Raw genomic sequence first — 23,954 nt, forward strand, 5'->3', positions numbered from 1 at the left:
ACATATTTTGAGATATATTTATCAAAAGATAAATTCAAAAATAGATATAAATAAAATCAAACTGAAACTGGTCGAGTAGAATGAAGTACCTAACTGTAAAATGGTGGCTTGGTTCAAATTGGAATTTTAGTTCATATAATGACTTTATCATCTGCATGTATGCAAGGGATGTATCTTGTGCCACTGTTTTCCCTTCATTCTTTGGTATAATTTTGTCAATGAAGGACTTACAAGTACAAAGACAAAAAATTAATTTAATGAGTATATAATTTGCGTTGCAACAAATATAGACAAGAACACAAAATTGCTGGAAGCAAGAAGAATACTGAATAGCATTGCAAAAGTACAAACAAATCAAGTTATAAATTTTAGGAATATTTCAAATGCGTCCGAGAAAACTCACGTGGAAAATGATCTGGTTGTCAAGGTGTCACAAACTCATGAGATGAAATTGGAGCTAAGAGGCACCATTACCTTCAATGCTCTTCATATGGCAGTCCAAACTTGAATAAACAGAACATGTTGGCAGAAGACATCAACTCATTGGACATAAATAGCTGTTTGGAAGTTTTGATTGCAGGAGGTTCATTTGGATGGTAGCAACCCCCTCAGATCTCAAACAGGTTTATAATTTTTCCATTCATCGTTTAAATGAGATGGGAATTGTCCCATATAATATTGTCAGATGCATCAATATTTTGTGCATTTGCATCTGCAAACCTGCGGAAGAGTTGACAAAGTTTTAAAAATCATTTATCATTATAGGTCTGAAGTTTATACCAAGAAAAACAACTCAATTGAACAAACCTAACAACCACAGTCACAGAGCATCTTTGGCTTTAAAATGTGTATTAGTAATTGCTGGTAATGACATGAGAGTGCCTTGAATTTGGCCTTGATTTGTAATTGAACAGGCACCTGAGCAATCTGGCTGCAATGCCTCACCATAGGGCAATAAAATTTATGGCAGTAAGAGAGGGAGTTTGACAGCTCCAACTGGGGAGGACAGCAAGAGTAGTCAAGTGCTGAACCTTTTAAGCTCTCTCAAGTTAGGAAGAGAAGAAATAACCAAAAGCAGCATCCTGTCCTCTGGAGAGGACTTTACATATTCCAATTCACCACAAGTTTTGAAATCTCAAAGACATAGCCTGAGCAAGTCCCTCTCCACACACAAGCAGTGTGTTTCAACTAAAATGTAGGAAGTTATTGAAGCAGCATAGCTTTCAACTGCCTCAGTGTCCACCTGAGGTTAAATAGCACACCATATTGCCCAAGTCAAATCCCAATATTTACTTATATTAGTCTAAAATTTATAAAACAATTTTTTTAATCATCAAATACATATGCTGGTAAAACTGTCCCACCTTGGGTTAATCATTCTTTAAAGGTCTTTGTCTTGTACTTCAAAAGTCCAAAGTAGAAATGCAGTGAATGTATAATGAAGCCAAAGCAACTCCAGAAAGAATGAGAGTAAGTTTTTTTTTTTGGTGGGGTTAAAACAAGGATGAACTGTATATGACTCAAAGACATATAAGAGTTCATACACGATGCTAAAGGATCAGCAACTAGCAGTGGCATAAAATTGACGGCAAAGTGTGTGAGGCACTTGTCATTGACAACAGATAGTGACCCTGCAAAAGAAAGGCAAGGAAATGAGCATTTACCGCCATGTGAAAATCGTGTAGGTCACTAATTTTTTTTTGTTAATTAGCATGATCTAGTGCTTCTTTTTTTCATCTCTCTCCAAGGCCTCAGGTAGAAAAGCATTTAACATCTCTTACTAAATAAACCAAAAATATTTTAACTTCAACAATTTGATTTAAACCACAATTTTTTTTTCTAAACCTCTTTCTGGATGTTTTGAAGTTTTCCTATAATTTTATTTTATTTTAAAATAAATAAATAAACCAACCAAAACTAAAACTAAAAATGTGGTATGCAGAGTTAAGCCATGTGATATCTTTATAAACGTAAAGGATGTAGCCTAAATAAATTATCATAAAACCCAATTTTAATATTTCTACCACAAAACATTATCATGTAAAAATCCAATAGCTACAATAGCCATTGGTTAAAACTTCAATAAAATAAATTGAAGAAAAATTCTTCTTTTTTTCCTCTCTATGTGTAAAACAGGGTTGATTGCTAGTTTGAGTTAGCTGTGTGTTTGTAGGCCTTTTTTTATTTATTTATATATATATATATATATGTTCTTTATGGGAAATTGAATTTTTCCAAAATGAAGTCATTTTTATTTGTCCGTTTTCATTAATTGTATTATCATTTTTTTTCAAGCTTCTCATAAATAATTTGGTACAAAAGATTTTAAAATATTGATGACACTATTTTATGGCTACGAGTTACCAAGCTTTGATGAATAGAAAAATAATCTTTTGAAAAATACACAATATGAGTTATTTAAAAAAATTTATCTGAGATTTTAATTTATGCTTCCTGAACTAAATGCAAGCTTGATTTTGATAAAGGGCAGCAATCTCCATTTAAAATTTAAAATAAAATAATAGAAAAAGCAATTTCTTTCAATATGGATTCTTGGTAATAACTGATAACAAACAAAATTACAATGCTGGTTGTGATGGTGCATTAGAATAAACAAATTGAGCAATAAAGAGAATAAATTTAAAACTAATGCAGAACAAGTACCTGGGGAAAAGCGCTTATTAGCTTCTGGCTTGTGAAATCACTACGTCGTCAATCATTATGTTGTGGATGTGTTCAATGTTGGACCAATCCTTCTTATCTTTCTGACACCATGGTTTCAGCTTACAGCAATTGTCAATATATAGAAAAGAAAGTGAGGCTGGCCAACCCTCTTCTGGTAAGCTCACGAGATTGTTACACCTATTAATCGACAACTCTTGGAGCGAGCTGAGGTGTTGAAGTCCCTTACCGTTCAGTAATTTCAGATTTTGAAAAGTTAAGATGGAGAATCGGATAAGAGAAGGGGGCAACAATGCCTCATCCGGAAAGGAATCCACTTTATTGCCTTGATAGGCAATAATGAATTCTTTGAGAGAATGAAGACTCTGTAAACTCCACTGCATGTAACAAGGAAAAAATTTGTTACAGTAGCAGATTTCAAGTATTTGTAAGTTGGAGGGAAAACTGCCATTAGCAACTGATTCAAGTTCTGGACACCTAACCAATCTCAAAGTCATAAGAGATGGGAGGAGGGTGTGCATCGTTTCAGGCAGTGACTTCAAGTTTTCGCAATCAGAGACTTCAATCTTTCTTAAATTTGGGGCGCAAAGTCCTTTGCTGGGAAAGGGCACAAAATTACTGCATTTCTTGATTTCCATAAAGGACACAAAATTACGGCATTTCCTGATTTCCAAACAAGTGAGAGAAGTAAGACCCTGGTGAGATCCCTCTGATGTTGAAAGAGATTGAAGATGTTCACACTCCAACATCCTTAAACACTATTTTATCAACTCACTCTACATTTCAGTTTTTATTTTTACATACAACACAATAAAATAATATAAACTACCTAATAAAATAATAAAAAGTATTATTTTACAATTATCATGCTAAAGCTACAATCGACACTTTTGCTTGGGATCAGTCACATATTTCTATTGCATGACTTCAAGGCCTCATTAAAAATTTTGAATTTGATTATGCATTGAATAATTTACTTGATTGCATCACATTTTATATATTTTACATATTTGGAGTTTGACTTTGATGTGATATTTATTTTTTCCCTTTTTGTTTTATTTTGAATTGTAGTTTTGTTAAATTTTATTAATTTTTTATATACGTTTTCAGTATTTTGAATTGTAGGTAGAAAAAATTGGGTTTGAGAAAATTTGTTTAAAACTAAAAGAATAATTTCCAAATTCTATATACTTTTTTTATGATATTAAAAAATGAATATATTTGCTAACTTACTTTTTGTACAACATAAATTATATATATATATATATTTTACTTTTATAATTGTTTCTATAATAAATGAAAATATGATTATGAAATACATTACTCTTTATTAAATTAATCTAAATTGCAACAAAATAGATTTAAAGAGATCACCCTAAAAAAATATCATGCGCAACACATAGGTCCGCAACTAATAACACTAAAATCGAAAAGGAAGAGCACAATGTAGATGTAAATAGACCAGTAGCTCAATTTCAAGATAGCAAAATACTAATAAATCAAATAATAAGCCCATCTCAAAAGTAACTTTAAATGCATAAAATTGCACACTTCCAATGACAATTTTTGTAGATCTAGGTAATTTTAAGACTAAAAAAATGAAAATCAACTAATGCAACCAAGGAATTTCATATGTTAAGAGGAAGAGCTCAAGATGCAGCTTGCCTCAATTGCTGCGTAAACTACAGGTCATGCAAGCTACTAAACGACAGAGTTATAAGAGAGTTTAGTAACGGAGCACGAGACATTCACGTGTTTTTTAGTAGTTTGATCCACGCGTTATTAGGTGATTAGATTAAAGTTGTAAATCAGTCTCATCAAACAAAAAAAAAAATGTAAATCAGTTAGTTATTTCTGTTTTCATTTTCTAACGGCTAGTTTAAATTTTAGAAGTTTTACAGATTAGTATACAGAGATTAAACTCTCATCAATATACAGAGATTAAATTCTCTCAATTTTCTGTTTGAATAAGCTTTTAACATCATAGATTTCAGCTAAAATCTTTATCGAATAAGCAGTAAGGAAAAAAAAAAAAATCCTGTAAATTCAAGTATAAAGTGCGCACACACTCAAGAACTTTCTGCAGATATATTTGGTTTATGTAGATCCAAATGCCACAAGAAATTCAAGATGAAGAGGAACCCTCGTAAAGATAGTAAAGCTTTTAACGTCATAGATTTTATCTAACTTCATTAGTTCATTGTATTTCTCATTACGAGAGTAACGAGACCACACCATTGACTGTGAACAAGAAAAAGATTGGGTGTTTATCTGTTTTCCCATTTCCCGTTTCCATATTTTGCAGGTGAGTTTGACACGAATCTCATAGAAAACACTCTTCTGAAGATCATGTTCAAGGTATTACATCTCAAACACAAGCAGTGAATCAACCATCTGTACGTGAATGTTGCGTGGAAGCAAAAGTTTTGTGCAGAAAACAACCTGCATTCAAAATATTTTCGTTGTAGTTTTATTTTTTTTGTTTGTTTCTGATCATAGAATGTAATGAATTGCACATTTCTAATATGGTTTATTATATAGCAGATTGCTGGTATTAACCATATATTAAGAAAACATTTTCTGAACCATTCTTTTATGCCTCTGTTTATTACCTTCCTTTGCTATTGAAAAAGAAAGAAAATTGATTTTCCCATTAGTCATTCCTTCAATGAATAGTTGCTACAGTTATTACCAGAGATTCTCTCAGTGCAGTTTTAGTTGGGCCCCTAGAGAAGAGTATGACGCAGCCCATTTCTGCAGCAAGTGGGCCTTGAATATAGTGTTGTTTTAACCGGTCATGTCCTCTAGGCTCTAGCCCCTCTTTCTTTCTTTTTTTAATATTTATTTATTTAATAATTGTTACAATAATTTGGACAAAGAAATTGGAGCCTTGATTTTCTTAAAGAAATTGGACAATGTCATTGAATTAAAAGATTTTTGGTCTGTCATTCTAGTCCAAACTTGTGTAATATAGGGGGAATGTGCAGATTAGGCATGTGGATGCATGAATATAGTAAGTTAGGCATAGTTTGAAACTATGTAGGAAAATAGCAACTCGAGTTTTTGAAACTCGAGATTTACATAATAAATCGAGTTTCAAAAACTCGCTTTATGCTCGCTTTGGGCTTGCTGAGGTGGAAAAATGCCACCTAGATCTCGAGTTTTATAAACTCGAGTTTTAAGTCTACCTAAACTCGAGTTTTATAATCTCGAGTTTAATTATATATCTTATTATAAATGATGTAGTTTATACGCATATAACTCGAGTCTTAGAGACTCGAGTTTTATGTAGTAACTCGAGTCTTATAGACTCGATTTCCTCTGGGCATGTTTATTTAAAACTCAGCCCGTGGCATTTAACTCTCTCACATTCTCCACTCTCACTCCTCAACACACAGAGAAAACCTAAAATCTCAGCCTCACTAACTCTCTCACTCACTCACCCTCACTAACTCACTCACCCATAACTCTCTCACACCACTCACTCTCACAAAACCACATTCTCCACTCTCACTACTCTTCCCTCTCAGCAAATTCATATCTAAGGTAAGGGTTTGCATAATTTGATTGTCATTATAGTTGGGTATGTTGTCTATGGGTGTGGGTTAAAGAGTTTTACCATTTATTTTGTATATAGTTAACATAACTTAGTTAATTTATCAATATTGTGAATTATAGAACTTTGTTTTGTTAGTGTTAATTTTTTGAGTATTTATTTGTATAGTTTTTGTTATCAAAATTTTATTCATCATTTTATTTTGATCATGATCTTACAAATTTCTTTGACTTTATTTATCATTAGTTTGGGTATGAAATGGGTAGTGAATGAATGTAATGAATGGGAATGAGTATGTAATTATCAAAATTTTATTCATCATTTCTAGGTTTTTATTTTTATCATGATTTTACAAATTTCTTTGACTTTATTTATCATTGGTTTGGGTATGAAATGGGTAGTGAATGAATGTAGTGAATGGGTATGTAATCATGCTCCTCTACCCACCTAGTTCTTTCAGAACCCTTTTAGGCATTATAGGTCACCACACAATGGAGTAATAGATAATTCCGTCTCTCCATCCACTAGGATTAGAAGGTTTACGTCTTGGCCTTTAGATATTAATGGGCACTCACTTTACGACTTGAATATGTTCATTGGTAAGATTGCATTACTTTTTTCCCTCACTTTACGACTATGTGATTTAACTAACATAGGACTTGACTTGAACAGGTTCACAATGCCTGATATTCTTATAATCATATACCATGGTGGTCCGCTTAAGAATCCCAATGCCAACAAGGGATTGCCATTTGAGGGGCCGGGTATGAAAACCTATTATGCCGAAGTTGATCGTAGGTTGAAAACCCTTGATGAATTGAAGATACTTGTCATGGAAGAGTTGGGTAAGAATCCTGATGCGTACAACATGCAAATTACTTATCGTATGCCAAATGAAATCATGAAGCACCGGATTAATTACAAGTATATGCTGATAGAAAAAGACAAACATGTGAAGATCATGTTTGACAAGTTGGAGAGTATAGCTGAAGTAAGTAATATTGAGTTGTACATACAGTTGGAGCCTCGTGCAGGATGGCAAGAGGATATCCAACAAACAACTAGAAGCTTACAAGTTGCGCTTCCGGATGCTCAATATGAGTATTCTACACATGTAGAGGATGATGATGTTCATGCCGATGGAGATGATGATGATGATGACGACGACGACTATGTTGATGAGACTACCGCCGTTAACAATGATGATGACGATTATGATGACCACGACGACTATGTGGATGAGACTACTGTCGTTAACAATGATGATGACGATGATGATGATGATGATGATGACGACTATGTTGATGAGAATCTTGCCATTAACGGTGAAGATTTTGCCGATAAAGATGACTATGAAGACATGATTGAGAGAGGGGACTTTCGGGACTTTGGGGACTTTGAGAGGGACATTGATGACGATGAGACATTGGACGGCGGTGAACCGGATGCGGACAATGTTATTAGTGTCCAAAACATTACAAACACAATCCCCGCCTACGCACCTCCTGCGTTGTCATTCTCTCGCAAATACTTGGGAAAATATGGTTGATCCTTCGCATATTGAGATGCCATTTGTGTCTACTTGGAGAGAGGGGATGAATTTGTGCAAAGGGTTGACTTTTGCGAGTAAAGTGGAGGTGAAGCGCGTATTAACAATTTGTGCCCTCAAGGAAAACAAAAACTTTAAGATCACTAGGTCGACGAGGAAAAATTTTTGTGCGAAATGCGTGCATGAGTCGTGCAAGTGGTATGTCTACGCAGTTATGAAGCCCGAGCTCCAAAATCTATGGATGGTCACCGTGTATGTGGGTCCTCACACGTGTTTACCGACTGGGGTGCGAAATGATGGTAGAATGATGAGTTGTAATTTTATTGCAGCAGAAATGCATAACAAGTTACTTGAGGATCACACCACTCAAATTAAGCATCTCAGATCTCTGATAGAGGCGAAATATAATGGCCATAAGCCTTCTTACTACAAGGTATGGGATGCGAAACAAAAGGCGATTGCGCTTATGTTTGGAGATTGGGAAGAATCTTACCAAAGGCTGCAAAAGTTTCTAATGGCGTATATTGATCAGGACCCGACTACCCAGTTTTGCTATCGTGTCACACCCACCGATGAAGATCACACCGTATTGTTGCATTATGTGTTTTGGTCTTTCGGTCCATGCATATCAGGATTCAAATATTGCAAGCCGGTTATCAGTATTGATGGGACCCATCTGTATGGTAAATATCAGGGAAAGTTGTTGGTCGCAATGGCAACCAATGCTAACAACAAGGTATTCCCTCTCGCCTTTGCTGTTGTGGATTGTGAGTCAGGGTCCAGTTGGAGGTGGTTTTTACGATGCCTCGTAGAAACGATTGGCCACCTCGATACCTGACGACGGCATTTGCATAATTTCTGACCGACATCTCGGTATCAAAAACGCCATTGCAAACTGGCCTAGAAGGGATGATGGAAAAGCAAAGGTATTTCATAGATATTGTCTTCGACATGTTGCTAGCAACTTCAACACCCATTTTCAGAACTCGACTCTAAAGTCAGCGGCGTTGAAAGCGGGATATGCTAGTCAGGTAGTTAAATTTGCTACCATAATGGACTCCATTAAGCAGGTGGAAATTGAGGCCATTAGGAAGAAGAAGAAGGTGACGGGGAGGGATGGTAAGGAAAAGAATCAAGATTATCTTCCATACACATACCTAATGAGCGAGGATGTGGACATGTGGACCCAGTCATACGATGGTGGGAGACGTTTTGGAGCAATGACAACCAATATATCAGAGTGTTTCAATGGTGTGCTGAAAGGTGCACGGGGCCTTCCTATTGCCGCGTTGGTTGAGTTCACTTGGAGCAAACTTGTTCAATATTTCCACGACCGGCGCAAAGAATACCATTATGAGTTGTCAGAGGGTAAGAAATGGAGTGAATATGCCTTATCCACGTGGGATGGAAATAAGCGTAAATCTGAGAAACACTATCTCAAGCCATTTAGCAATGAAGAGCTGATATTTCAAGTAGTTACCCAACTCAACGTGTCTAGCGCAGGAGGGGGAAACCACAGTTACGAAGTTCGGTTAGGGGAAAAAACATGCAGTTGTGGGAAATGGCAAAATATAGGGATCCCGTGTTCACATGCAATTAGAGTATGTGACTATTTACATATTGATTCGACCACGTATATTCACCCATGTTATGGTTTGAACCATGCCCTTAGCACTTATGAGCATGGATTTGTGGTTCCTAAGTCACAGTCATTATGGAGGGATCCCATGGGGCCAAAGTGGTTGCCTAATCCGGCATTGTTGCGGGCCAAAGGTCGACCGGTGAAGTCACGAATAAGAAATGAGATGGATGGAGTGAGGAATAAGGATCAAGAACCGGGATGGCGGAGGGAGGACGCAGATTTGATAGAGAGTCAACCGAAGCAGACATGTGGACTGTGTCATGCTTCCGGGCATAACCGCAGAAAATGTCCGCAGTCCCGCGGTGCTTCCACAAGCGGCCATGTTCCACACTAGGTAGGTTGGCAAAAATTTATGCATCGGTTAAATAATTGTTGTTCATTCGATGTTTACTATCTTGTCTCCTAACGTAAATACTCTACGTTTTTCAGGCATCCTTCCATGGACGACGTTGTATTGGCTCTATGTGAACTTTTTGATTGTTGTTGAATGTACTTGTAATTCTCTATCCAATGTACCTCTATGAAGATTGTGATTTGAGTAGTATGGTTAGAATTGCAAATTAAGTGTGGTTGGACATGTTTAGAATGGTGATATATTGAGAATGACTTTTGTTGTGATTTGAGTGCATTTACATTGTAAAACAATGCCTGAAACAGAGCATTTTCTGCTGGGAAAAAAAAAATTTGCCCAGTAAAAATCGAGTTTTAGACACTCGAGTTCCTTGGGAAAAATATTTGCCCAGTGAAAATCGAGTTTTAAAAACTCGAGTTCCTTCGGGCAAAATTTTGTGAAACAGGCATGGCTCTCTGCCTCGCTGAAACGAGCATGATGCCGGGGGAAAAATATTTGCCCAGTGAAAATCGAGTTTTAGAAACTCGAGTTCCACTCGGGCAAAATTTTGTGAAACAGGCATGGCTCTCGCCTCTCGCCCGAAACGAGCATGATGCCGGGGAAAAATATTTGCCCAGTGAAAATCGAGTTTTAGAAACTCGAGTTCCACTGGGCAAAATTTTGTGAAACAGGGCATGGCCCTCTGCCTCTCTGCCTGAAACAGAGCATGATGCTGGGGAAAAATATTTGCCCAGTGAAAATCGAGTTTTAGAAACTCGAGTTCCACTGGGCAAAATTTTGTGAAACAGGGCATGGCCCTCTGCCTCTCTGCCTGAAACAGAGCAGTTGGGGAAAAAAAATTTGCCCAGTGGAACTCGAGTCTCTAAAACTCGAGTTTCTTTGGTTACGAGTAATGGAAAATAAAATCGGTCCATTTGGTCTAATTTGGTCTGATTTGGTCTATTTTGGTCTAATTTGGTCTTACTTGGTCTGATTTGGTCTGATTTGGTCTGATTTGGTCTTATTTGGTCTAATTTGGTCTAATTTGGTCTTACTTGGTCTGATTTGGTCTGGGATAGGAACATTGATTTGGTCTAATTATTTGGTCTGATTATTTGGTCTGATTTGGTCTGATTATTTGGTCTAATTTGGTCTTACTTGGTCTGATTTGGTCTGATTTGGTCTTATTTGGTCTGATTTGGTCTTATTTGGTCTAATTTGGTCTTACTTGGTCTGATTTGGTCTGGGATAGGAACATTGATTTGGTCTAATTATTTGGTCTGATTTGGTCTGATTTGGATAATTTGGTCTAATTATTTGGTCTGATTTGGTCTGATTTGGTCTAATTTGGTCTGATTTGGTCTAATTTGGTCTGATTTGGCCTAATTTGGTCTGATTTGGATAATTTGGTCTAATTATTTGGTCTGATTTGGTCTGATTTGGTCTAATTTGGTCTGATTTGGCCTAATTTGGTCCATTCAGTCCACTTTGTTCCATTTTGGTAAGGAAGATCCATCTTTGTGTACTTACATATGTAATTGGAGACAACAAGGTTAGGTTGGGAGGCCTTATTCAAAATCTAAATTTATTAAAACGAATTCTCGAGTTTGGGGGTCACCGTCCACCATTGCTATACCGATATTCATAGTGCTACATGTGCCGCTCAATAGCTCGGCACCGTTGAACCCTATCTAGTCATATCATTCACACTCACGTCAATACACGTATCCGCATCATTTTGCAATGCACCGTTTTCAAGGATGCGAAGACCCCCGAAAAGTTTATGATGCATTTAACACAACTCGGTATTGTCTTGTCAAGTTCATGTCAGATGAAACACAAGCATGCTAAATACTCTTCACATGAATACCGTTCACTGAATAGTCATGGCAAGACACCGCAACTACCGCCTAATAAGAGAATCTCACCGTGACATTGGGAACATTTGAACAAAAAATTCGTGTAGTGGTTTTCCAGCTGTATTGACATGACAAGCCCGAATATATTAAATTTTATTATTGAATACACAAGTGGAATGAGGTTATAAATGTACCACAATTCTTTTCTTATTCCTACACCACTAACTTTGTAGGTTGAGTAAGCTATGAGTCGCAACGCCTCAACATCATCTCGTACACGTAGAAACAAGTTTCAATCTACTTCAATAAATGAATCATCACAAGTTCCGCAGATCAACAACTACAAACATACACAGACCACTATGGAGGGAAATGGGTTGGAAAGAAGAGAGATTTCGTTAATATGCCAATATACACGTACGAGAGTCTTGGAAGCGTTGGCCACATCATGGTCGGCAAACCTACAAAACTAAGTACAGATACCACCGCAATGGAGTTCACCGTAGCAGAACCACCATGGTCAACCCTATACGAGAAGAGGTGTGAGTTGGAGGTGTATTGTCGATGGCACGGGTTACGAGTTCCTAAGGTACGCTCAGCCGAGTTACCTAGAGATGAACCTGCCAACATACTTGCTCGCCTTGAACAAGAGAACAATCAAATGCAAAGGCGGCTAGACCGTTTTCATGCAGTCCAAAAAGCTAGGAAGCATCTAAAGGGGAAGGCGCAAGAGCGAGCCATGAAGTCTATTAATGAAATTACCGCGTTAGATGATGAAAGTGACATTTCGGACTTCTCGATTCAAGCAATGATGACTTCCAAAAATTTCTACCTACGAACATTCAACGTTGTTGTTGATGTCTACACGTTTTGTGAACCTACTTGTATTAGTGTTGTTGTTGTTGTTGTTGTTGATGTCTACTTGCTCATTTTTTCCCCGCCGTACGTTGTTGGTATGTTATGAAAAGGTGTACTTGTATTAGTGTTTGCAAGAATTATAAGTGCTTGGTGAAAATTATGGTCTAAACCGCACAACCGTGATGCATCAACACACAAGACGGCCAGCAAAACTTATATTAGATCAGCAACATTCATAGGCATTTTGCACATCTGAGAGAGAGAGGAGAGTTAAAAGAGTAAGGTTAGGGATCACAAAACATAAACTTACAACAATTAACAATTTGATGTGTGTAGTTTTCAGTGTTCTCCTTTTGATCATGTCACAAACTCGCCCGGAGTTCCGTACACCACCTCGATGGCCTAATTCTAGCTTTCGATATCATCACCCACACTCTTGCCTCCAATGCATGCATGTACTTTAATACTTATGAAATTACCCATTGCCAATATCACCTTCTCTCGTCCGAGATGCCAATTCTCTTGTTGGTGACAAGATCAAGGCCTGAACCCTGTTTAATTTTAGACATTTAAAAAATAATAATAAACCAATATGATCATAAACCAGCTGTAACAGAAAAATGAAACCAAAACATAGAAGCATCCCAATAGCTCCTACCTATAGAGGTAAGTCATCATGAAACACATGATAATGCTTAGAATGGTCCATTAAGTGATATTTTGTTTACCTCAAGAAGTCACATGTGGTGAAGTCACAATGCGGGATTAGGGCAAGTGCACCCAAATGTAAATGTGTGTGGTGAAATGCACGGAAGTGAGGGGTTACATCGGTGGCAGCAACAACACCGCATGATGCCACGGTTTCCTCGAGAACACTTCCACTCCCATTACATGGTTTCGATGATAATTTAAGAAATTGCATTTTGTATTTCTAGGGTGCATCTCCATTTTGAAATTTTTGTTGTTGTAATGGAGAGTGGAGGCTGCCGAGCTAGTAGCCATGTAGTAGTTAAGGGGATAAGAAATTGAGAATGTCCTTCAACAATCAACTTGGGCATTTGTATGAGAACTCCTTGTAAAAAGAAAAGAAAAAAAAATAGTGCTATAATGTGCAATCAATGTAGAAATTCATGTGTTTTAATTGCAAGAATGGTTTTGCATTTTCTTATGGGATCGGTGATCCACCGGTAATCGAATACGAAGCTAATTCATTTAGATAAAGTTCCTCTAATTAGCGTGTGGGTGTAGGCTTTATAAATTATGGACAGATCTAGGTCCCACAACTAGTGTGTGACGGTGCTAATCGGTGTGGGGTCTATACATTATGGAGGGATATATGGGGTCTTTATGTTGACACATTGTGAGAGGGAAGATGGATACAAAATAATTATTGCCATTTCGTTAAGTAAAGATTGGAAAGTGGGGTAAGGGCATGGATATTTTCAGCTTTACTCCATTAAATAATTTAAATTTAATCCTTTACGCAATGACGTCTAGTCTTGAATCATTTGATCCAGTTTCCATAAGCTTTAGAGTTTGGTGTTTGATCGTGTAACACTTCAATTTTTAGTCTTTGATATTTATGGGGTGCTATGTGACTCTGCCGACATATGATAATTTTTACTTAAATTCAGAGTGGTTGTAAGGAATATATTGTGCCTTGTAAGTGATGGACCGAACGTTAAATCCTTCTTCGGATATGTTCTTGGTGCTTTTTGACCGTCGATCGCTCGTCGCCCATTTAGCGTTCTCCATAGTTGAAAACAAGATGAGAAGAAAGCGAATCGGTCAAGGATCGGGATTTTCTATTCTACCAATCACAATTTTGTCCAGTATTTTTGACTAGGCAAATATAATTAGAAAATTTGGCTTGGGTCTAGTACGATAGACCATTCATAGTAAATAGTAATGATAATTGGCAAAATTAGTATCATTTTAAAAACCAAAGCCTTTTTTATGCGAGACAATATTAGGTATAACGGTAATGGGTGTAATGCCTCTTAGAAGCCGGCCTCACATAGAATAGATGTAACTAAAAGAGTACATCAGAATCATCGAGATGAAGCCAAGTTATTTGAATATATCTAGCCTTCAATCATGCCTTAAACAAGTATGCTACAAGGTAATCGGACCATCACAATGATGATATGTGACAAAATGAGTCTAAAGTCTAAACCATCCCAATGCCTTTTATATGCGAGAGGTATAAATAACGAGAATATTAAAGGTTGAGTACATAAGATGGAGCCAAATTCTTAAAAATATTTCGCTTTCAATCATGTCCTAAAACAGTCCTCACTCTAAGGAAAAGTAAAAGAGGAAAAGCCTAGCAAACGGCTTTTAGCTTTTAGGCAAGCGAGTCTGACTTGATTTAAGGCACTCAATGATCTAATAAATCTCTCGGTGAGACAAGCGAAACATCCGGTTTAACTTGTTTGTAAAAATAAATAACACCCACCACAAAATCAAATGCCATAAAAAAATAATTGTTAAACAACTAGTTGAGTTCAATGTTTACAAATATGACTAGGTAATGATCGGATTGGCATATAAATTTAGAATTTGAATCCCTATAATCCTACAATGAGTAACATCAAAATTTGAAGAAATATAATTCTACCGTGTCTCTGCTGCATGTATTCTCATATGATATTCCTTTCTCCTATCCTTCAAGAACAAAGTATGGGCTCCTCTACGTATTGAACAACAGGCATCTCTATGGGAGGACAAAGGTAGACGATGAACTGTACCAAACTAGGCTTCCCGCTCATATCTATGTTAGTACTAGTCTCCCGAGACATACTTTTTCCGAGCATAGTATTTCTTCTCACTCTCGGCCTTCTTTGCATTGCGTTTACGCATTGAAAATAAGATACAAAACCATAAACAACATTTCTTTTTATAAATGAAACTTGCAAACACAAAACATGTATAAATTGCTGGTTTGTATTTCGGATGGGATGCTCAAATTTAAAGAAATTTTGAATACAGAGATGCAGCAAAAGAACAAGGAATACCAAGAAAGCCTCATGATTGGCCATTATCCTTTGGGCTACCGAGCTAGTGGTTATATTTTTGGGGCTTGCAAGCAACCGGAAAATTCCCATGCTCTTGGGAACCTTGTATGGATCATTTTCACCCTAAGGAATACAAGATCATCACTATCCATAACTCGGTAAAAATATAAACGGGAAAATAAAAAAATAAAAACCCAACTTACGATCGGCAAGGGGTTACTCTCGGCCATTGTTCCATGCACAACCAATGAGATATTGAAAGTTGTAATCTGCTCATGCCAAGAAAATACAACTCGAGATGATACAAAATATTTAACAAGAGGAAAAGAATAGATATCCCATGCTACAACAATCATTTCACAAGAGATACCGGCGGCATACGAATCTTGACTCTCAAAGTATAGCCAGGTACAAATTAGTCCTAGACCACATGAAAGGAATCTTTCTTGCCAAAAACACACCCATATACAAGCACAATTCAAGCACCAAATTCCACATTACTCTATCTATCATCCTTTACGAGCCATCTCATGAACCTAGTCTCATTGGAATTGGATGCCAAACTATGCCGGGGTTGTTCCTGGAGTTAAAGCGGTTCCAAAGTAACTTATTAGTTATTAGTAGAGATTGAGCTCCTAACACTTATTTTAGTCGAGTCACACAAAGAAAAACTAAAAGGGTTTAAATTTTATAAACCAGAATGGCCATCTAAGTTAGTCCAAAGAACTATTTAGAACAAGTATTTAGTTATTGAAGCTCCATGTCCCATTGTGGACGTAGTCAAGACCAATCAATGATTAAACTTTTACATACTACTAAAAACAAAAAATTATGAGTTTCATGAAAACTTTGCAGGACATGGTTAGATGTAATCTAGTAGACACATGACACAAGTATTGGTGACAAAGCATCAGTGTAGACCATGCATGATCATTGTGAAAATTATAAAGGAACGGAAAATTATGGGGAACGTTAGTTATTCAGCCAATGAACTTTAAATAAAAGATAGCTAAGAAATAAAAAATAAAAAATCCAAAGTAGAAAATAGCACAACAATGGGCCCCAATGCCATGCACTATCAGACATATTGCACTAACGGTTGCAAGAGCAACTTCAATTCACTAAGTAGATATGACATCTAAATATGTAGCATATATAAAAACCATCGATAAGCATGTCTTTACGTGTGTTTGTGTGTCCGTATCAACATTATGGTCCAGTTTAGATGTTGCAAAGTTTCTAAAGTTGTGCGTGCAATTACAACATTATGTGTTCAGGTTCATCTACTCTAGAAAGGTACACAAGTATTACATTTCAGATAAATACCAATCAACAACTTAGTAGTCAACATGTTCCCTTTTCTAGCAAATGTCTTATCCATAACTAGATAAGACATTACATTTCAGATGTCTTGTGTCTTATCTATCAAATGCCGTATGTTCAATTTCATCTATTCTAGAAAGGTACACAGGTATTACCAAGATAAATTTATAACTCCCATCAGGTGCATTTGTAACTTACCAAAATAAATTTATTGCCAAGACACTATACCCATGAAAAAAATCCAATTAAATATTAAGTTGATGTAATTGACAGAAAAGGAATATATAGTCACCTAAAATCAAAATGAAACAAAAAGATGCTAGCAAGAGTATACATGAGAAATTTACCTCAACATGCCCAGCATGAAAGAGATCAAATGCCCCATCAATGTACACAACACGAGCATTTGGGGCAGGTCCCTAACAAATAGAAAACATATCATATTTCAGGGGAAAAAAATCCAGACAAAGGGAGGGGGAAATTTAACCTCTCAACCCTCTGTTCTCATATTAGGACAAGCTGATGATAACAACATACTGAATCCACATAGAAAAATAACAATGTGTTATTGACCACTAAAGAGCCATTAGTCATTGATTTAATACAAAGCACTCATTCTCATGGGTCATTCATTTTTATTGCATACATACAATTCTCTTCATTTATTTATTTTTGATGAATTAAGTACAAATCTCTTCAATGAACTCCCTATTTTTAATATATTCAGATTGCTCTACAAAATTGTTAAAATAGAGTTATATAGTTGTGTCTCATTTTACCCGAGCACGGACCCCAAAAACATCAGTCTAAGTAATTAGATATGTGGCGAGAAAAATTAGTGAAGGGGATATATAGGTATAGAAGATAGATTAATTAGCATGCAACATTTCAAAACATAATCCTACTTTCCTTCTCTCTCTTTCTTTTTCTTTTTTTTCATGAGAAAAAGGTAGCCATACATGACAGTCTTTGCATGAGAATAACCCAAATGAACAATACCTTGCCATTTGAGAACTGCACAATCCGTCGGGAAGTCGGTAGAAATTGTGATACGTGGGAACCCTTAGATTGACTTTCTGTATGAGGTTCTCCACACAAAGAACCATTATGATCCCGAGAAACTTCGGAACCCTCACATATGAGAGTATTCTACCTACATCCAGATCATATATGCGAGAGACTCGGGGAAAAAAAAAAAGTACAATGAGTTTAATGTGAAAAGTATAGAAGAGGTATAGTTATAATCAAACAGGCCTAACTCAAGTGACCCTTTTTTTCCTCCAATACAATAATAATTTCATCAAAAAAGAATTCGAGATTGATCAAGAGATTCATAGTACCTACAATGTACGTGCTAGAGACACCTTCGGTGCGTTTAATACGCTTGTAGCGGCCGGCTTTCTTTGCCAAGGCATAAGCATCGGTTCCATCGGGAAGCGAGGCAAGGATCATCACCATGTATAATGTAGTCAATCTTATGCTCATTAAAGAGAGTGTTCATAAATTTCTCTGTAATCTCATAAGAAGCATTGGCTATTACTTCATCCACCCATTTCAACCCACTAACAAGGGCCAACCTGGATAACGATCCACATAAATTCTTGGTTAACTTAGAGTTATAAACCAAACTAAAATGGAAAAGAAAGAAATGCATGCATATACGGACCTTTCTTCCATTGATAAAACAGGTGGACCCTTATTGGCAACGATCTCCTCATCACTCACAACACCCACAACCAACTCATCCCCCAAAGCCTTGGCTTGCCTCAATGCATTGGCGTGGCCGTAATGCATGAGATCAAAGCACCCATCCATGTAAACCCGAATGCGCTTCTTCCCATTTTTCTTCTTGGGGAAAATCCCGAGATCGACCACAAAAAGGGCAATTGTGGAACACCAAGACCAGTAAAATAGCCGGTGGACAAGCCAAGTAAGGCCGCCGTGAGCATCAAACCACCAAATAGGTGTGGGTAGTAGTACACCCCTTCCCATATCCATTGTTGCTTTCATAGTGCATTGCTACCCACACTTCTTGTATTTTTCGATTCAAAATTTCTTTGAACACTATTTGCTCAATAAGAGGAGACAACCCGCAAAATTTACACCACACTATAAGCCAATCAAATACACATCACTAATAATGAATTTGTAATAAACATAACACGGCATTTGCCAATTTGAACTCCACATGTGCTTTTACTTAGTGACAAATATTTGAACACGGTCGTTACCAAGTCCCAAAAAAGGAGTACGGTGGTACGTTGACAACCACTTTGTAAAACGCAGTCACTCTATTATGAATAGGTCCACACTACAAATACGCAATGAGGCATCCACTACTAGCAATGCACATCGGACCTCGAATATAAAGAAAAGTGGGCAAGTGTTATGGCATAAGAAAATACATGTGACAACCAACCACGACTAGTCGATCCATAGCCGGACCAAGATTTTGGACCTAAGGCTTGGTTGCTATTGTTGTTGTTGTTCTTGATCATATTATGAATTGAATTCGAGAAAAATTAAAATAACGGCAAACAAGTTCAATAAAAAGAATTCCATAACATAAGTCCAAGAACTTTTTATTGATAAGCCAGAGCTCATTGGCAATTCCATCACATAAAGCCAAGCATGTAAAATATCATTTGACATATATAGATCTAAGGAGAATGAGGGATATGGATTCTAAGCTTAACAACGAGAAAGCAATTGCAGAAAATAATGAATGCCACTGGCCACCAAGATGGGATCGAGAACTTTCACAAAAAACATAATTGAATTACAAACAAACAAACAAAATTAAATTTTTCAAAAAGGGGTTACCAAAATAGTCTTTGCCAGATTATAATAAGACTGGCTTTATACTACTATATTAGATTCTAATATTTAAAGGAAATGTTAATGTGATGTATCATTACCCTAGCATCCACTTCATCTGAAGTTTCTTGAACAAAGGGGTGCTCAAGAAGAGTGGGCCAAGTTAGTCGGTTTTGTGGTACCTGTTTTTCATGAATTGAAAAATCATCTTAGAACTTTGACATCAATGGGAGTTAAAAACTATTAATCAAGAGTTCATTCACTTGAACCATAAAACAACCTTATTAAGCAAACCCCTCAAAAAGCTTTTGAAATTTTGACTCATATTGTCTGGATATTTAACTGGATCCTGGAATACGGCATTGAACATTAGCTTGTACCTTTATACAGCATAACAAATCTAAACTAACAACAAACTCACATGATGTTTGAGCAAATGTACCTTAACAATATGCCGGATGAGTGCATAAACAGAATTTGTATAAAATGGGGGCTGTCCAACAAACAATTCGTACCTGTAGTGTCCATGACAAAATAGTTTCAATTCAAGAAGAACATGAAGGGAAAAGGAAGAGATAATGCTATAAATACTGAAGCAGGTAATTGTTAAATTTGAGATTAGTCAATGTTATACTTATTTTTTATTTTTCTGGGAAAGGCAACATGCTCTTTTATAGAGCAATATAAATTTTCTATATTCAAATAAGTCAATAATAGGGATTTTCACATAAGATCTATAATCAAGATGAAATTCCAAATGAATCAGAGATAATAATAATAATAATAATAATAATTACTGCCAAAGAATGAAATTTAAGGATGTCTATAAAAGGAAGACTTCAAAGTATGCTAGAGTAAAAGTAAACAATGGGCTTGGGGAACACAAAACTACTCTACTGTGGACTTTGCAACGACATCAATGTCTAAGCAAAAAACTATCAACGGTGTCCTTCTACGGCATTGGAACAATCCACCATGCAACTTAAAATAGATTATTCCCAATTCAGCACTTAAATTTATAATGACCATTCTTTCCTTTCTTTTTTTTTTTTAATAGGTATTAAGAATAATATTAATCTAGATGAATAATAGAAGAAAGCAAATACAAGGTGTTCATGATGGTGAACACAAGAAAAAGCAACAAACAATAACAAGGAAGAAAACTTAAGGTGCAATTCTAAGAGAAGAAAGAAACTCAATGATAGAAGAACAATTCAAGGAGCCCCAACACCTAGACCAATCAAAAAGAGTCTTTTGGCATAGAGCTTGTAAGCGAACCGGTGAATGAGGATCCTAAAGAATGAGCAAATTAGACACTATAAAGCTTCGATTGCAATTCTTCAATTTCTTAGCCAAAATATTCTGTTTTGAATAAAATTTTCCTATCATTAAATAGAGTAAAGAGGCTCTCTTTGGCAGGCAAAAGAAGAAAGTGGTGTCATTAGTCTCTATTTGCGGTCCACGCATTAAGGTCTACAATTGTATCCACAACCAAAGCCTATGCCTGGACGGAAAGTAATAAATTTAATGAAAAGAAATGTTGAGTATCTTATGAAGATTGAACAATCCAGAATTTAATATGTTACATATTTATTAGTTATTGGACTAAAATTCATATTTTAAAGAAAAAAACAAAAGGAAAAAAATAGGGTGTCATGCAAAATCCCCTAAATAATAAATCAACATAAAGTTTAAATTTGAAAATATGATGAAAGCCGACAAGGGACTCATTTGGTCACCTTGTTCCATGTTATAGGTGTTTACTTGAACCCTACTTATCAAAAAAAAAAAGGTGTTTACTTGAGCCCAAAGCCCGTGTGTGATTAAATGTGTTTCCTTTTGGTCAATGCAACACAAAATAAGGGTGCTTCATACCCCTTTTCCAGCCCAAGTGCAACTAAATGAGTCAAAACTCGAAGTAAACTAAAATAAAGAATAGAATGCAAGCAATCAATCAAATTAGAAAATTCCAAAGTACAATCAATGAGATTTAACATACAGAATAACTCCAAGGGACCATAAATCAGCCGTGTGGTTGTAAGGCTGTTCCCGTACCAGTTCCGGAGCCATATACAGTGGAGTGCCTGAATAATATAGATAGAAGTTGTATTAGAACACCTTAATTCCTCAAGGATATCATAGCATCTCAATAAAAGTTCACAAAATAGAAAGGTAACCAGAAATTTAATGCGAAGATTGGACAAACCTTTTATGGATCTCAAAACAACGGTATTCGTGGACATTGCACGTGCAAACCCAAAATCACAAAGCTGTGATAAATGAAAAATTTATAAGCCATGAACAACCACAAGAAATTACAAGAATTAAACATTTAATACAAAGCAGGACACGATATCAAATCATCAGACCAAATCTTTGGTGAAAGAATCAATATGTAATAACAGTCTCAAGAGAGTAAAGAGATAAAACCAATGAAAAATAATAGCCTACAAATAGACATAGCAATATCCCACCCCATGGATGGAAAGAACCAACAAATTAGTACATAGGTAATCAAATCGAAGATATTTTTCATTTATTGGCAAGTTACACGTGCGGCCTCTAAGTTTTGACAATACCTAGATATTAGTATAATACAATTCGGTATCGTGCAAAAGCTACGGGAAAAAAAAATAGCAATGTAATTGGAGTATTGGACCGAAGAAAAAAAATACATACAATCAATTAGTTAAATTTTGATTTAGTGAAGCCAATCCAAACAAAGAACACGAGAGACACGATGGTAATTTATTCAGTCAAACCTAGTAAGGTTCTCTAAATTCAAAAAATAGACAAAATTTGAAAATTTTAAACAGATTATAAACCTTCTAAACATTGTTTTTCCATAATCAACCTTCTATGCATTCGGTTAACGAGATTTAATAAATAGATGCTCTTAAACATGTAGTGATGTTATCTGACCGCTCAACCTTAACCACGGACCCAAGCACCAATGAGAATGTTTTGTGGCTTCATATCACGATGGATGATACGGTTTGAGTGCAAGTAGTGCAACGCTCTCACCTGTAAATTCCACAAAATAAAGTTTCAATTGAAATAAGAAATACCCAAGTTGAACATAATAGTAAACCAAAGACTGGAAAAGAAAACAATCAATTAAGTCAGATGCAATAATCATGGGATCAAATTACCAACTGCTTTGCAATTGCTTGGACTTGTTCTTCTGGAAGGCACTTATCATCCTCAAGAATCTCAAATACTTCACCACCGCATGAAAATCCAACGGCAACTCATGAATCTCAACATGCTCCACAATGTGTCTATATATATTTCCAGGATCATTTAATAGTTACATTAATATAAAGAATGAATTTTTGTTTTTGAGAGATCAAGAAGGATATGGTTACTTGTGCAAATTCTGTGACAATAAAGGACATTTAAATACCTTAAATAGTTACTGGTTACTTGTCCACTTAAGAATGCTTTTAAAACATTCGAATCCTAATCACTCTTCTTTTGGGCTAACTTACATAGTTACTCCCATAATGACAAGTAAAAAAAGAAAGTGTTAAATGTAAGTAACAAGTAAAAACTCACCTTTCCCGAGACTTGCCTACAATGGAAGCAACAAGAACAACCTATATCACAGATAAAAGGTGATTTAGAAGCACTATCACAAACAATTCAACAAGTAAAGAAATCAAAAAATTCCTAAAAAGCATGTGGCAAAAATGAATTAAAAAGCAGCCAAGCTTGGAATTAAATTTTTCCGTAACTCATTGCCTCACATTATCCACATCCACATCCACCACATTGCAGGTATTGCTTCTTTTTCAAGATTCACCAATTTTGCGTTTTTTAACCCTTATGTAATGTTTGGGCGCGGGGGAGGAGGCTGTGGGGCATCATCCTTAGGCTCATCATCGTGCTTTGCAAAGACATTAGATGCATACAATCAATATTCGGTGTAATGATAAGAATAAAGTGAACCACAAGATATATCATTACATTGTTGGTAATGTTATCATACCATAGAGCCGCCTTTGTGTCCTATTTTGTGTCCACCGAGTCCCACAAGTGGGTGCTCTTCTAGTACGTTGTGGTCTACCTCGTGGGGGTGAGGGGCTGCCGAGGGGGATGCTCGTCCGGTACATCGGTGTCAATCCCAACCGGAGGCCCTAAAGGGTCGGATGAGGACGAGGTAGGTGGGTAATGATGCTCTGTATAGCTAGGAGTGGGGATCATTGTCATGGGCAAAGTGGGTGCATTGGAGCTGGTGGGTGGGTATGAGGGTGTCTCAGGGTGCGTAGGAGGGGTCATATGAAAATCAAAACCAAGATCAAAACTAGGCTGCGAAGG

The 23,954-nt window shown here is 36.4% G+C and overlaps 2 protein-coding genes, 2 long non-coding RNA genes and 1 pseudogene across 4 annotated transcripts; 1 reads left to right on the top strand and 4 right to left on the bottom strand.

Annotated features, from left to right (window-relative positions):
- Positions 1-18: 18 nt before the first annotated feature.
- On the bottom strand, positions 19-1,429 carry LOC142621150 (uncharacterized). The gene is made up of 4 exons (XR_012841716.1): positions 1,365-1,429; positions 808-1,243; positions 404-720; positions 19-226 (listed from the first exon to the last, which is right to left on the bottom strand). It is a non-coding gene; the product is annotated as an uncharacterized LOC142621150 (long non-coding RNA).
- A 1,252-nt stretch (positions 1,430-2,681) lies between these two features.
- Positions 2,682-3,431, bottom strand: LOC142619520 (putative disease resistance protein At3g14460). Its single transcript, XM_075792645.1, has one exon. The coding sequence runs from the start codon at positions 3,429-3,431 to the stop codon at positions 2,682-2,684; it is 750 nt and encodes a 249-aa protein (XP_075648760.1).
- A 5,979-nt stretch (positions 3,432-9,410) lies between these two features.
- Positions 9,411-10,047, top strand: LOC142618887 (uncharacterized). Its single transcript, XR_012841385.1, has 2 exons — positions 9,411-9,763; positions 9,859-10,047. It is a non-coding gene; the product is annotated as an uncharacterized LOC142618887 (long non-coding RNA).
- Positions 10,048-17,050: 7,003 nt separating this feature from the next.
- On the bottom strand, positions 17,051-18,834 carry LOC142621294 (ethanolamine-phosphate cytidylyltransferase-like; annotated as a pseudogene).
- Positions 18,835-18,881: 47 nt separating this feature from the next.
- On the bottom strand, positions 18,882-21,877 carry LOC142619521 (serine/threonine-protein kinase TIO-like). The gene is made up of 6 exons (XM_075792646.1): positions 21,841-21,877; positions 21,634-21,718; positions 20,077-20,149; positions 19,915-19,983; positions 19,736-19,816; positions 18,882-18,926 (listed from the first exon to the last, which is right to left on the bottom strand). The coding sequence occupies exons 1-6, from the start codon at positions 21,875-21,877 to the stop codon at positions 18,882-18,884; spliced, it is 390 nt and encodes a 129-aa protein (XP_075648761.1).
- Between the last annotated feature and the right edge of the window lie 2,077 nt (positions 21,878-23,954).

Source organism: Castanea sativa, chromosome 12 (assembly GCF_040712315.1).
Source record: "Castanea sativa cultivar Marrone di Chiusa Pesio chromosome 12, ASM4071231v1".
Taxonomy (NCBI): Eukaryota; Viridiplantae; Streptophyta; class Magnoliopsida; order Fagales; family Fagaceae; genus Castanea; species Castanea sativa.

Excerpts from the sequence above, each read along its gene's own strand:
- LOC142619521 (XM_075792646.1), bottom strand. The coding sequence starts at position 21,877 with ATGTCCACGAATACCGTTGTTTTGAGATCCATAAAAG. Across the intron at positions 20,150-21,633 it reads TGGTCCCTTGGAGTTATTCT|GTACGAATTGTTTGTTGGAC; the intron begins GTATGTTAAATC and ends TGGACACTACAG. Across the intron at positions 19,984-20,076 it reads TCATCCGGCATATTGTTAAG|GATCCAGTTAAATATCCAGA; the intron begins GTACATTTGCTC and ends GCCGTATTCCAG.
- LOC142619520 (XM_075792645.1), bottom strand. The coding sequence starts at position 3,431 with ATGTTGGAGTGTGAACATCTTCAATCTCTTTCAACATCAGAGGGATCT.